Source organism: Aspergillus luchuensis, chromosome 1 (genome assembly GCF_016861625.1).
Source record: "Aspergillus luchuensis IFO 4308 DNA, chromosome 1, nearly complete sequence".
Classification (NCBI taxonomy): domain Eukaryota; kingdom Fungi; phylum Ascomycota; class Eurotiomycetes; order Eurotiales; family Aspergillaceae; genus Aspergillus; species Aspergillus luchuensis.
In genome coordinates, this window is record NC_054849.1 from 2,531,136 (window position 1) to 2,544,314 (window position 13,179).

General features: G+C 51.7%; 4 protein-coding genes across 4 annotated transcripts; 2 read left to right on the plus strand and 2 right to left on the minus strand.

The window, feature by feature from the left end:
* Positions 1-89: 89 nt before the first annotated feature.
* On the minus strand, positions 90-1,223 carry AKAW2_10870A (uncharacterized protein; the record flags this gene model as incomplete). Its single annotated transcript, XM_041691990.1, has 2 exons — positions 90-1,042; positions 1,109-1,223. The coding sequence occupies 2 exons, from the start codon at positions 1,221-1,223 to the stop codon at positions 90-92; spliced, it is 1,068 nt and encodes a 355-aa protein (XP_041537590.1).
* Positions 1,224-5,261: 4,038 nt separating this feature from the next.
* AKAW2_10871S (ribonuclease H family protein) lies at positions 5,262-6,254 on the plus strand (the record flags this gene model as incomplete). The annotated part of the gene is made up of 1 exon (XM_041692001.1): positions 5,262-6,254. One exon carries the CDS (start codon positions 5,262-5,264, stop codon positions 6,252-6,254), a length of 993 nt encoding a protein of 330 aa, XP_041537591.1.
* A 309-nt stretch (positions 6,255-6,563) lies between these two features.
* Positions 6,564-8,321, minus strand: MCM5 (MCM DNA helicase complex subunit MCM5; the record flags this gene model as incomplete). Its single annotated transcript, XM_041692012.1, has 2 exons — positions 6,564-7,056; positions 7,120-8,321. 2 exons carry the CDS (start codon positions 8,319-8,321, stop codon positions 6,564-6,566), a joined length of 1,695 nt encoding a protein of 564 aa, XP_041537592.1.
* A 1,310-nt stretch (positions 8,322-9,631) lies between these two features.
* On the plus strand, positions 9,632-12,985 carry AKAW2_10873S (vacuolar protein sorting-associated protein 54; the record flags this gene model as incomplete). Its single annotated transcript, XM_041692023.1, has 3 exons — positions 9,632-9,851; positions 9,912-12,753; positions 12,805-12,985. 3 exons carry the CDS (start codon positions 9,632-9,634, stop codon positions 12,983-12,985), a joined length of 3,243 nt encoding a protein of 1,080 aa, XP_041537593.1.
* Between the last annotated feature and the right edge of the window lie 194 nt (positions 12,986-13,179).

A 13,179-nucleotide genomic window follows, 5' to 3' on the forward strand; every position in this document is an offset into this window, starting at 1 on the left:
GAGTAATCCGAACGCCATATAATATAACTCTTGTTGGTATGAATGATGGGTGATAGTCCGAGGCGAGCTATCAAGGGGTGGCCGCGGATTCAGTTGGCATCGGCGGCTTCTTCTGCAGCACTCTCGCTCTCCCAGATCTCGATTGCCGCCTCAGCTTCAACCTCAGCGGTAGGCTTGGCAGGGGCGGTTACTTCAAGCAAGGAAGAGACGGAGGAGACGTTGGAAAGCTTGCTGCGGGCGGAGTTGGGGGCTGAGCGTGGTGCTGATGGGACCTTCTTCGCATTCTCCTCAGCCTCGTCATCATAGACAACGGCATAGGAGAAGGCATGGCAGTCATCACCGTAGTAGTCGGCGGCATTGAGGTCACCCAATGGCTCACGAGACTCCTCCAGCATGACAGACTTGCGCGCCGCAGCCGCAGGGGACTCCTGCTGACGAGAACGGGGAAGATCAAGTCCGAGTTCCGCCGGAGGTACATTCTCCTTGCCTCGACCAGAGGTCTCAACTTTCCCTTCCTGGTCGCTGATGTCCAGGACACAGGTGGAGTGTTGCATGAGGTTGGTCATCTCTTCCTGCTCGGTGTCCACATGGATATCGAATGACCAGGATGCAGGAGCTTTCGGGCTGGGCTGACTCTTTGCCTTTGCGCCAGACAGAGCGGTTGCAAGAGAGAATGGGCGGTGGACGGATTTCCGGTTAACGGACTCGGGACGGCTTTTGGCGATAGTAGAACGACGAGAGAAAGGCTTGCAAGACTTGGGCGGTGGTGAACGTCCAGCTGGCCGAAGGTTGGGAGCGGACTTGGGAGTAGACACGGTTGGTTTGGTGGGTGTGGTTGGCTTGCGAGGAGTGACAGTGGTCGACTTTACGGTGGTCAGAACCATGCGAGAGGTTTTGAATGGCTTGCAGGGTTCCTTGGCAGGTTCCAGGTCATCATCGTCGGCACCACGCTTGCGTTTGGCGGATTGTTTGAAAGTGGTTGGGTCGATATTCTCCGAGTCCACGTCCGACAGGGGCTGTCTCTTTCCCGAAAGAATGGCACCTATGAGAAAGTATGTTAGCTATGACACGCGTGGTGAGAATGGGGCGAAGTTTCGCATGTTCATACCATCTTGTTTGTTCTTCATGTTCAATCTAGTCTTGAGCAAGGAGCGCATGCGTGGCGCGTCCAAGCTGGCAAATGGCTGCCGCATGGTGGTAGGGGTCATGGTAAGAGCGGCCATGCTGTATACAGGCCGGAATGGACCAGGAACAGCGGGTTGAGTCGACTAAAAGGGGTGTATAGACAGGCAACGAGGCCGTGTGGGAGACGAGTTGTTTTTAGTCGCGTCGAGGGAGTGAAGTAGTGAGTGGGGTTGGTAGATTGATTGGCGGTCTGGAGAGGGAAGAAGATCGACGGTCAGGATTGGAGCGGGAGAGGCTGAGTGAATTGGATAGGATGGAGAAAGCAGTTAAGGTTAATCCACGATCCAGTCTTTTTGGAAGTCCAGACTAGAAGGGGACAAGACAATGACAATGGGAAGTGACAGGACTAGAGGAACGAGGGGACCAGGCGAGGAGATATAAGAGTTGGAGTGAGGCAAGGGCTGTTTAAAAGGCAGGTGGTGGTAGGCAGCGTCAACCGAGAAAGAATGCCTAAAAATGGAGAGGGCAGGGAAAACGGTGGGCTGCTGGTCATTCAAGGCTCATTCCAAGGTTTCTGCACGACAGTCGAAACATGCAGATGAACGGGTTTCAAGGGTAAGGGTTTGGAAAAATGTTTATAAGCGAAAAAGAATTTAAGTCGACGAGGGGAGGGGGGAAGGGAAGCGCGAGAGCGTGGACGTGGACGTGGACGTGGAGGTGGAGTTGTATAAGTAAGTTAGAAGCAGGGAATGGAGTCAAGGCGAAGAAGCGCGTCAAGTTCGTGTCGCCCGCCAGATGGGATGGGATCGATCGATGGCCAGGGAACCCCGAGAATTCCAGACGGAGGCTAAATCCACAACTGACTTAAACTACCGATGGTCCCATGCAAGGCTTCGAGACCCATTATTGGATCGATTATTGGTTGCGACTCCCTCATCTCATTTCGGCCCTTCTTCTTCCATCACGTCGCGTCGCGCGATTCAGGGCTTACTTTTCTACTTCTTCCCCCAATGCGGCATGCAAGATGCATTTCGCGATTAATGTTTTCTCTCTTCTTCACTTACTCATGATATCATCGGGAATAGTCGATCATCTAGAATGCCTATCGCCTTTTGCCTCTTCACTAGTTTAGAATCTACTTCTTATCATCAAACTCCATTGAAACCTTAATGAACGTTTTGTCTCCATAGCTGCTCTCCCTCTCCCTCTCCCCACCCGTCCATCATCCATCCCTCCCCCCTTCAACGCGTTGCCATCACGACCCTTTCTTCCCCTTCGTGCCTCTTCACCAACCAAGCTATCCCCTCCACGACGCATGGCGCGCCCGTCGCTCCTTCGCGCGTGTCTATCACGACCACGTATCCCCACCCCATGTTTCACCACCTGCAACCCCCCTTGAAGCCGGCGCTACGGCAGCCCGTCTATTGATTGTCGGTTGGCCACTAGATAGACAATAGAAACTCCGTACATGGTGTAACAACCAGCATACAAGTGGCGTCGATCTAGTCTAGATTCGACCGATCATGATATAATTATCTTTTTATCTTCAGCTCGAAGCGCTTTTGATTAGGTTCTTCATATAATGTTCCATTTGCCCCCATCCCCGGCGCTTACTGACCCATGTCTCTGTCGCTGCTGCATGACCTGAAACACCGATTCTAAGATGTGAGGTGTGAACTTCTGTCCTTACTCGCTGCAATTTCTTCATCCCCTCCTCTGTACGCAGCTATAATTATACAGATGTGCACACAACCTCAAAAGTCTGGGCCGGAGTCAGGGGCTGATGTACGGTACGCGCCGTTTTCAGAAGTATCGGTGGTGGTGAATGAAAGGAAGGAGAGTCCATGGACTGACCGGTTTACCTATCGACAAATGACACGCTCAGATCCATTCATTCCTCAAATACAGAAAGCTTCATATACTAGGTCTTTTCGACAATGGCCATCTCCAAGGGCCGTGGAGCAAGCAATCAATGACATACCTCTGCTTCTCCTGCCACGGACGAAAAAAGAGTTAATCTTCGTTAACCTTTTTGACATGGCAGAGCGATAAATAGTACATATCTCTCTCACCACGCGCGGCGCGTCAAGTAATTTTCATACCCCACTTGCCAGCTGGTCGTTTGATCTTCAGGAATGCTGTCAGATAACTTGTACTGTGGACCCTCCTTGGAATGTAGAACCAGACCGATCATACTTATCACCCAGGCCACGGTTGCCACGAAGCCTCATACCTCACCTCTCAAGTTCCCTTTTTTGCTGGTTACCCTTCCGTTTGGACCCCGTTCGGCGCGGTCTGAACCAGAAATCAGTCTCCTGAGCTTTCACCCCCAGTTACCCTAGCTAACACCATCCCAGAAACTCATTTATACTACCTACCTTTTGCCTAACAGAACTAAACGGTCTATCACATCAGGAAGACATATCAGCCCCTCATATCTATTACAATCCCATTAAATTGCATGCCCTGGCAGCAAGCACAACAGACAGTCGAGACTGCGGGCCTGTTCAGCCCATCGTACCCATGGTTCAGTGGCTCTCCGGCGGGACCATGACCCATGTAAAACTGCGGTGTTGACTATACGTCGATGTGGAGACGAAGGTTGACCCCGTTACAGACGGTGCTGTCATTCTCCCATTTGGACACCTAATCGTGGAGTTGTCTACTTTCAAGGCGGTTCGTCATGAAAAGAACGTCCGGGTCCTTCTGCTAACATATAAAGACCGCGTTCATGAGCCTGACACATACCTAGTGATTTGCCAGCATGCAGTTCATTGGCTAGCATTGTGACGTAGTGCTCCAAGGTTCCTTCGAAAAATAAGCAGAGTCATGTTCGAAGCTGAAGTTACTGCCACTTGCACGCCGCTCGTCGACGGGGCAGAGACTATACTTTTACTATACAAGTAAGAATATATCTTTTGGGGATAGACCCATGCGCAGGGTATGAGAGACTCCAGTTTACCTAGTATGCAATTGGGGCATAATGACCGAAAATGAGTACGACCAGCTAGTAAGTATTTGGTAGTAACCATATGGAGCCCTGTAGTAGGAGAGGAAGACATTAAATCAGGCAGAAACTAGGCGTCATTCGGTCAGGTGATAGTGAGCCTAGACTTAGTACTAGTGAAGTACGCATCGCGCAGTGCTACTAGATGAAGCAGTCTTGAGTTAGTGATATGTAAAACTCTTCGAAAACAAACTCGGAGGATCGATGCTATGACCTAGCCAATGCTACTATTAATGGTGTAGACTAAACTAGGATTTGGATATTCTCAACATGACTATAACTAAGCCTTCGCTTACCGCATCTATATAGATCATTGACCCCCACCATACGATTGCAACGGAAATAATCATTAGAAACCAAAGTGGTAGATAGGCTTTGAGCCCATCTGACGAAATCCCAAGCCACCCTAACGTTGTATCAACTCAGAAACTGCGCTTACTGATACGACTCGAGATGCCTTGGCATCGCTACCAGGCTTTGTTCTCTTTTCAACATCCCGGGCATCTACCAAGCATGCAAAAGCCCTGAAAGCGTCATAGTAAATCCAGTGATTTCATGGAGTAAAGTCAGCCAGGCTTCTGTTCTTCCGCGGCAATGCATTTGTCTCAAATGACAAGATTCAAGCCTTGGTTGAGAGTCTGATTTGATAGAAGTATTTCAATGCAGTAGCTTGACGTTATAGGTTCACGCTGTGGGCGCAGAGCTGCCGTAAGAATCGAGGCTCCATCAGACTTCGAACTGAGTGCTTTTCGGACCCATATTTCGTACAGTTGGCTCTCCAATCTGTCATATAAGCCCCCGGACCAGACATCTCGGCATTCTGTTGTGTTCGATGGCTGACTGGACATCTCGTCATAATGCTGCATACATGTTGTTTCTCAACGACGTAAAGATTGTCGACTTGATTCAGGTGGGGGACTCTTCTAGAGCAGAGACCCATCCGCTCTTGTCTCGAAACCATCCACTCGCCCACTGCCACAATAGCTCATCACAAGTTCTTCGAACAAAGACGATCTCCCTTTTTCTTATCAGACCTGTAAGACGCTGCCTGGCATCATATTTCACATAAGAGGTCGAAGTATTTTCCCCAGAAAGAATTTACTATATTTATTTCCAGAGGGATATCGTCATGGAGGTTGAGAATCCCACAGCGGTGACTATCATGAGTTGGGGTCACAGAGTTCCTCGAAACATCGGATCCAGAGGGCGCACGCCTCCTTCCAGGAAAGGCAAAGCACAGAGGGCTAAGGACGTCGCTCGAGGTTCTCAAGCGATCGATCCTTACCTTGACGGGGTTGACGGCGTCAGCCAGAGAAATCGAGATTCCCAAACCAATGAAGACGAGGGTAGTACTGCCTCTGTCTTCGAGCGGTATAAGCGCAGAAGTGCTAGCAGCAGTACTAGTAGTAGTGATAACAGCAGAACTATCACTAGTGAGGATTCCCAAAGCCATGCAGACCCGCATCGGGGTGCTGCTTCCGTTTCAAGAACGACTGAGTCCGTCGGGACGAGGAAGTCGAACAAGCGTGGGGGTAGGAAGCAGCACCCTGGGAGTCAGAAAAAGAATCAGAAGCAGCAGCAGCAGCAGCAGCAGCCTCCAAATACCATCCAGATTAAGGATGATAGATTTGACAGAGTGTTGCTGATCAAGCCTCGTCAAGAAGCTTTGAACTATGCCAGAGAGGTGACAGAGACGTCCCCAGATGACAATCATGTCTTCTGGGTGGACGGATCGACAGCCGCCAACGGAGCAGCGCCATCTGGAGTTGCAGTTATCCACGGGCACAGCGGAAAAGACGCGGACGAGCTGTACTGCCTCGAAGAGATCCGGCTCAGCCAGTTGGCTGAGTTGTTTGCTATCGGGGCCGGTCTTAGAGCAGCAGTCCGCCAACTGGAGCGCCTTCAAGTGTCAGGTCATGTTGTCCAGGTCTTCACGGACTGCCAAGCGGCCATGGAAATGCTGCGGCCTAGAACAAAGAAGTTGAGCCCACTCGCTGGCCGTCTAGTGCGTCTTGTTGACGCTCTTTCTCACCGGCTCTGCTCGATGAGAGTCAAGGTCGAGCTTCATTGGGTTCCGGGACACCAGTGTGTTCGGGGCCATAAGAGAGCTGACTTGAGTTAGAGTGGACTGCACTTTCCTCGAGTTATCCTGAGCATATATCCACATTGCGTTAGGCTGATACGAAGACTTTCCTCCCCATCTAGACTGGTTGGTATTCCATATTATTGTTGTTATATTGTCTCTCGTTAAATTCGCTCATCTAATAACGGATCAGTCGTTCACCGTGAACAAAGCAGTACGCCATACACCGAGTCATCCCCGTTAATCCCGAGCCCAAATTGATACGTAGTCATCCCAGCAGACTAACATCGGAAGATTATTCGTGACAATATCGCAAGGTGTGAAATCAAAAGCAGACATGAAGAAGTACTAGACACCGTGTCGGTATACTTGTGAGCCACCGGACCGGATTTGAACGGTTTCTCGTCGTTGCATAACCACCAATGCCCGGTTGAGTGCTTGTTCCGTGTAGCCCCTTCCGTCGACAAATTCGCGTCTCAGCGTCGCCAGACTGGTGCTCCATCCAATAGGTAGGCGGCGCTTCAGTTCGTCTTCGATCTTGCTTGCTTCCTCCATCATCTCCTTGCTACCCTGGCCCTCACCTTGAGTGACAGCGTCCATGGTAGAGGCCAAGAAGAGACGAATGGCTTCGTCGACATGGGCCTCAGTGGCGACGGGCGACAGACTCAACTTGGCCAACGATTCGGTAATACGGACGATAGCTTCAAGCTGACGAACGGTGATGGGAATGGAAGAGCGGGTGTTGGCGTCGAGTTCAGCACGGTGGACTTGCTTTCTGATGGTGACAAAGTGCGATGACAGCTTCTCAGCAGCTTCATCCGAGAGACGGGGCGCACAGCGACTGTAATGATGTATTAGCGTTTCTGACTCATATGTCGGGTATACGAGGCAAAGGACAACTTACGTGCGACAATAGCTGATGTAGCGCTTCATCTTATCCAACGGGATTTCAGCCTCAACTTGCTCTTCAACACCCCGACCGCCCATATGCACACCCATGACGTGTCTGGCTATGCTTTCATCACGGCTGCGCTCGTGATCATCGCGGACAATGAAGATCATATCGAAACGAGACAAGATTGTCGTCTGGAAGTCGATGTTCTCACCAGGAGTCTTGAGGTCATCATAGCGACCGAAGATAGGGTTGGCTGCGGCCAGAACAGACGTCCTAGAGTTGAGAATAGTAGTAATTCCGGCCTTGGCGATGGAAATGGTCTGCTGCTCCATGGCTTCGTGAATAGCCACACGGTCCTCGTCTCTCATCTTGTCGAACTCATCGATACAAACAACACCACCGTCTGCGAGCACCATGGCACCTCCTTCCAGGTAAAATTCGCGAGTAGCGTGGTCGCGCTGGACCGAGGCCGTCAAACCTGCTGCCGAAGAACCCTTACCAGATGTATAGATCGCAATCGGGGAGACCTTCTCAGTGAACTTGAGCAACTGTGACTTGGCTGTACCAGGGTCACCAAGGAGAAGTACGTTGATATCACCACGAAGCTTCATTCCGTCGGGAAGAAGCTTCTTAGAACCACCCATGAGCAGGCAGACAATGGCCTTCTTGATATCCAGGTTGCCGTAGATGGACGGGGCAATGCTTTTAGCAAGAGCATCATACAAGTCAGGACGCCGGCTCAGTTCCAAGAACTCCTGCTCTTCCTCTTCAGAGAAGATGGCGCTACCCTTCGCGGTATGATCCAGATCACTGCTAATGCCCACCGCCCGCAAGTACGGGTTGCGGATAGCCACAGCGCCATCCTTCTTGCCACCCTTGGAGGACTGGTAGATAGAGAAGATACCCATCACTGTGCAGCGGGAACCAGGCACCACGCGGTTGGCCAGGTAACGGTCGGCCGAGATAAGGACGTGTCTGGGAAGCTCACCAACAGGCACTTGATCAGGCGCTTCCTGGAGCTTAAGAACCTGTTGGTCGACGAATTGACATTTTTCGTGCGACACAACGTATGGGTCTAGTGGGCAGGGTTCCGACTGAGGGTCGCCGGGCTGCTGCTGTCGGCCACATCTTCTGGGAAGTTGAACACCCGAGAAACCACCATCGACCTGAAGATCTTCGTGGTGGCCACAGTTCTTACACCGAACGTGCATCACTGTTGCCTTGGATGATATCGTCGAAGCACCAATAACGATACCAGGGATACGAACAAGGTGCGAGATGTTGGTGGCATTGAGGTCACGGATCGAAATGTGTGTAGCTGAGGAGTGAAGTAGAAGCTGATGGGTGGGTAGTTGGATGTCTCTCTGGGAGGGGTATACAATGCGGCGAGTACAATCTTGGAGTGCTGATTCAAACTAAGTGGCATTGTTGGTCAGGATGAGGTTCAAGGATCTAGGAGATGGAAACTCACGAGGGGGATGAGGTCGGCAGGCTCTGTGGTGAGCTTGTGTGCTAGCTCTTCATTGTATGAGATTAAATGAGCGATATCAATATCGCAATAGTATTGCTTGACCAGAACATTCTGGCGAAGTTGGTCACTGTCATCCACCTTAGCTTTTGTTGACTTCAAATTTCACTGTATCTGACCCAGGGCTAAACATACCGGTAGATGAATGCATTGTCAAGCTGGAATTCGAGCACAAACTCCTTTAATTTTGCTCGAATCTGAGAGCGAGAGTCTTCCACACCATCGACACTAGGAGCGAGGACACTCAGGGTATAAGGGGTGCGTCTGTCCATGGTGAAGACACTAGAGCGGATTGCGGGGAGGGAATTGTGAGATGTGTTGATTTCGGGACCGTCTCATTGCCAGGGCAAAAAAGGAACTGCAAATAACTTTTGCAGCGGGACACGAGCCGAACGCGTCGCGTCGATTTCACGCGTTAAGTGGTTTTCTTCACGCCTGAGGCAGAGAGCACATTTCTCACCGCTCCTCAGACCGCTGGAGGCGGCAGAAACTAGTGAACCTCGTCGTAAAAACCTCGGATTTAGCGGATTTTGGAAACATACAGCTCCACAAAACTCATCTGAGATTCTGTAAAAAACTTTAGCGGTGCGGTGTGGCAGTACTTTGGAGTGTGTCCACAAGCACGAGCTTGGTCCCGGCAGCCGGAGATACTAACTTCCCGAGGGGTACCCAAAGCAGACTAGTGGACACGGTCTCAGGGCCTGGCGCCATACCGGATCGGGGGAAGCTGTCATGAACCAACCCCCGTATCAGAGGGTCGAGGGTGACGTTGCAAGCGGGCTTTGTCGGCGTGGCTTTCATTCTCTCCTCTTGAGACCACAGGCTTCATACCCTGGCAGTGTGGGATCATTGGCCGAACGCCATTAATGCCCCTTCGTCTTTGAGTTGCAGCTTTTTCTCCTTGTCATGTGTAGTTAGCCGTCGTTCGTTCGTTCTCCCGAGTACTACTACTAGCACGGTGGCTGTGGGAGTCGCTAATCCGCTATCGACGATATGTCCTCCGCGACCCCCCGGAAGTCCATTGACAGCTTGGCTTCAGGCGCATCGACTCCCTCTTTGTCTCAATTCTCGCTAAATCAGATCGAATCGCCACGTGCGTCGACTCAGAGGTACCCTCTCAGGAGAGGGTCAACTGCCAGCTCGATTGCCAGTATCGGGGGCATTTTGGATCCTTCCCACCGTCATGGATCGATAGCTGAGTCCGGGCAGAATGGTACGGCCTATGGAGGTGTGAGAGGATCTATGAAGAAAATCGCATGCTAATTCGACGCAGCCATCTCTACTCTCCTGCAGCCTCCCATTGTCCGCACCGGTCTAGTTCCCCATACCGCTGTCCCCTCCGCCGGATACAAGCCGCCAACTACCCGCGATATACCCCCTGTCACATTAACCAACATTCCGCATGTGGACCCCAAAGCGTTCGAAGCCTACTTGTCGCAAGTTGGGTCGTTGTACGATGTCTTCCAACAAGCAAAGGAAAGCGCCGGAGATCAGGAGTCGCAGCTAGCGCGGGGTAGCGACAAGTCTTCACCCAAGGCAGAGGAATCAGATTCGTTGACCCCAAGGTCCAGGGAAAGACGACCTTCGGCCATCTCAACCAGTTCACGAGCAACTTCTCCGTACGATACCCGGGGTCGGAAGCGGTCGTTTGCCGGTCGCGGTCGTGGTCATGCTATCACACCTCTATCTACCATCCCGACGGTCTACTTCGAGGACGACTTCCACCTAGAGAACCCACGCACCTTCGATGTCGTGTCGGAAAAGTCTGAGATCGTTACACCGTCAAAGGATAAACCAGAGAATGGAGCTGCCCTGGAACTGGCACCCACGGGTAGAAAGGCTCTGGCTACGAATGCCATCCTACAAGAGAAGCTTTCGTGGTATATGGACACTGTGGAAATTCACCTTATCTCTTCCATTTCGACTGCATCTAAGTCTTTCTTCACCGCGCTGGGGTCACTGCGGGAGCTACATGCAGAAGCCGCCGACTCGGTGAAACGGATCCAGGTTCTGCGGAAGGATTTACAGAAGATTGACCGTGAGATGGCACTGGGTGGACTCAAGATTGTGAATCTGCGTCGGAGGAGAGAGAATGTGCGTATGCTTGCGGATGCCGTAGCGCAACTCCGTGACGTTGTTCAGTCGGTTTCCCGATGCGAGGAACTAGTCGAGACCGGCAAAATTGAAGAGGCTGCGGATGGCTTAGAAGAGGTGGAAAGACTGATGGCCGGAGAGTATACCCCCGGCTCTCCCGATGGCAACGAGAAACAAGAGCAACCGAGGAAAGCCATCGATTTGCGCAAGCTCAAGGCCCTGGAAGGCGCATCTGACGACCTGGCGCATCTGAGATACCGCATTGGCACAGGATATGAGAGCCGTTTCTTGAGCGACCTGCTGGGCGATCTGAGGCAGCATGTCGAAAATGTGCCTTTGGATACAACATTACAACGATGGGGCTCTGCGTTTCAGCGGCAGCGGGGAGGACAGCGCACAGGGGCTACACAAGCCCCAGCATATATGGCCTTTGATGACCAATTACGGTCCCGGTTGCACCTGCATCTCACAGGCCTCGCTCGCGTGCGTCACACGACACCTGCAGCGACCGCTTTCAAGACCGCGGTTCTGCGAGAGATGAAGAGCTTGATCCGCAAACACATGCCCAGCTCGAGTGATGACGATAACGAGTCAGTGGTATCTGTGTCCACGCAGAAGTCCCAGCAGCTCAGCCAGCAGGAGAAATCATCTATCCTCGCGCGTAATCTCCGTGCCTTGGATGCACAAGACTCATACAACATGCTTGCTCGCGTATACACTGGAATTAGTGAATCGCTGCGAAGACTTAGTGTTCAAGTCAAGGTTCTTCTTGATATTGCCAGTGGGTTGGAGAATCCGGCCGCAGTTGGTGTGAAGTCCGGGCCACCAAGCCCGAATCCTCAAGGTCCAGGCAAACCTGCACCTCCGGGCCCTGTAGCCGTTGTGGCACAGGACGAGATTCTGCAGGTCTTGGATATGTCCAGTCTTCTTGGCCAAGCCGTTGATATTGCGCAATCACAGGTTACCAAGGTGCTGAAGGTTCGATCCGAACAAACGTCTCAGCTACCAAAGGATGAATTCCTCAAGTACTTCACTCTCAACCGGCTTTTCGCTGATGAGTGTGAGGCCATCTCCGGGCGTAGCGGTACCGCCTTGAAGACTGTTGTCGGCAACCAAATTAAAGACTACATCAATCGCTTCGGAGACGGACAGCGACGCCGTGTGGTCGAGGTCATGGATGCGGATCGATGGGATGCAAGGGACTTTGGAGAAGCCGACAATGCTATTCTTGATCGTATCCTCGGCGCCAGTACTAGAGATGTTGATGTCTGGGTCGACGCATCCAAGATTTGGCTGCCCGAGAACGAACGCCGACAACCGTCTCCGGCCAGCACAACCGCTGTCAACGGGTCCGGAAAGGAGAAGACGCGCAGTGCCGTGATCGACGAGCAGAAATACATTTTGTCCGAATCTGCTGTTGCGATGATGAAAAGCATTGAGGAATATCAATATCTCATGGCGAATATACCCAGCATGATGCAAGACATTGCGCCTGGTCTGTTGGAGTCATTGAAGCTGTTCAACTCCCGATCTTCTCAATTGATTCTGGGTGCTGGGGCGACAAGAAGCGCAGGTCTCAAGAACATCACCACAAAGCACTTGGCTCTGTCATCTCAAGCACTAAGCTTCATAATCGCCTTAGTCCCCTATATCCGAGAGTTCGTCCGCCGCCACGCGCCTTCCAGCCCGCTGATGGGCGAATTCGACAAGGTGAAGCGACTGTACCAGGAACACCAGTCCGGAATCCACGAGAAACTCGTAGACATTATGGGATCTCGATCTGCCATTCACGTCAATGCCATGAAGAAGATTGACTGGAACACCGCCGCAGGGGGCAGTGGAGTAAGCCCGTACATGGAAACGCTGGCGAAGGAAACCGGCACGCTGCATCGGGTGCTGAGCAAGCACCTCCCTGATATGACGGTCATGATGATTATGGATCCTGTGTTCAAGAGCTACCGAGAGCAGTGGACAAAGGCATTCGAAGAGGTCACCGTGACTTCGGAGACTGGCAAAGAACGGTATGTGTGCCACCGCATGGTTGAGTCAACGTAGGCTAATTATACGACCAGACTGAAACGCGACGCAGAGTATCTGCAAACGAAGCTCGGCAAGATCGACGGCTTCGGCGATCTGGGCCAGCGTCTTGTCGAACTAGTGAAGCAGAAGAAGATCACTACAGAATCCCAGGATGCCACCGATTCGTCCGGAAAGTCGTCGCCTGATTCCAACGGCTCAAAGAAACAATCCTAAGCAGAGGCGATTCATATCCGGGCCTTGATGGCCCAGGTGTACATGATACAAACTCACCCCAGAACATCCCAGTACCTCTTGTTGGTACAGGGCTGTACAGGCTTTATTTATTTCACATCCATGTTTTTCTTCACATTACCTGGCAGACACATGAAGACCGTGACCATATTTATATAGACTCTAATAGGAACATT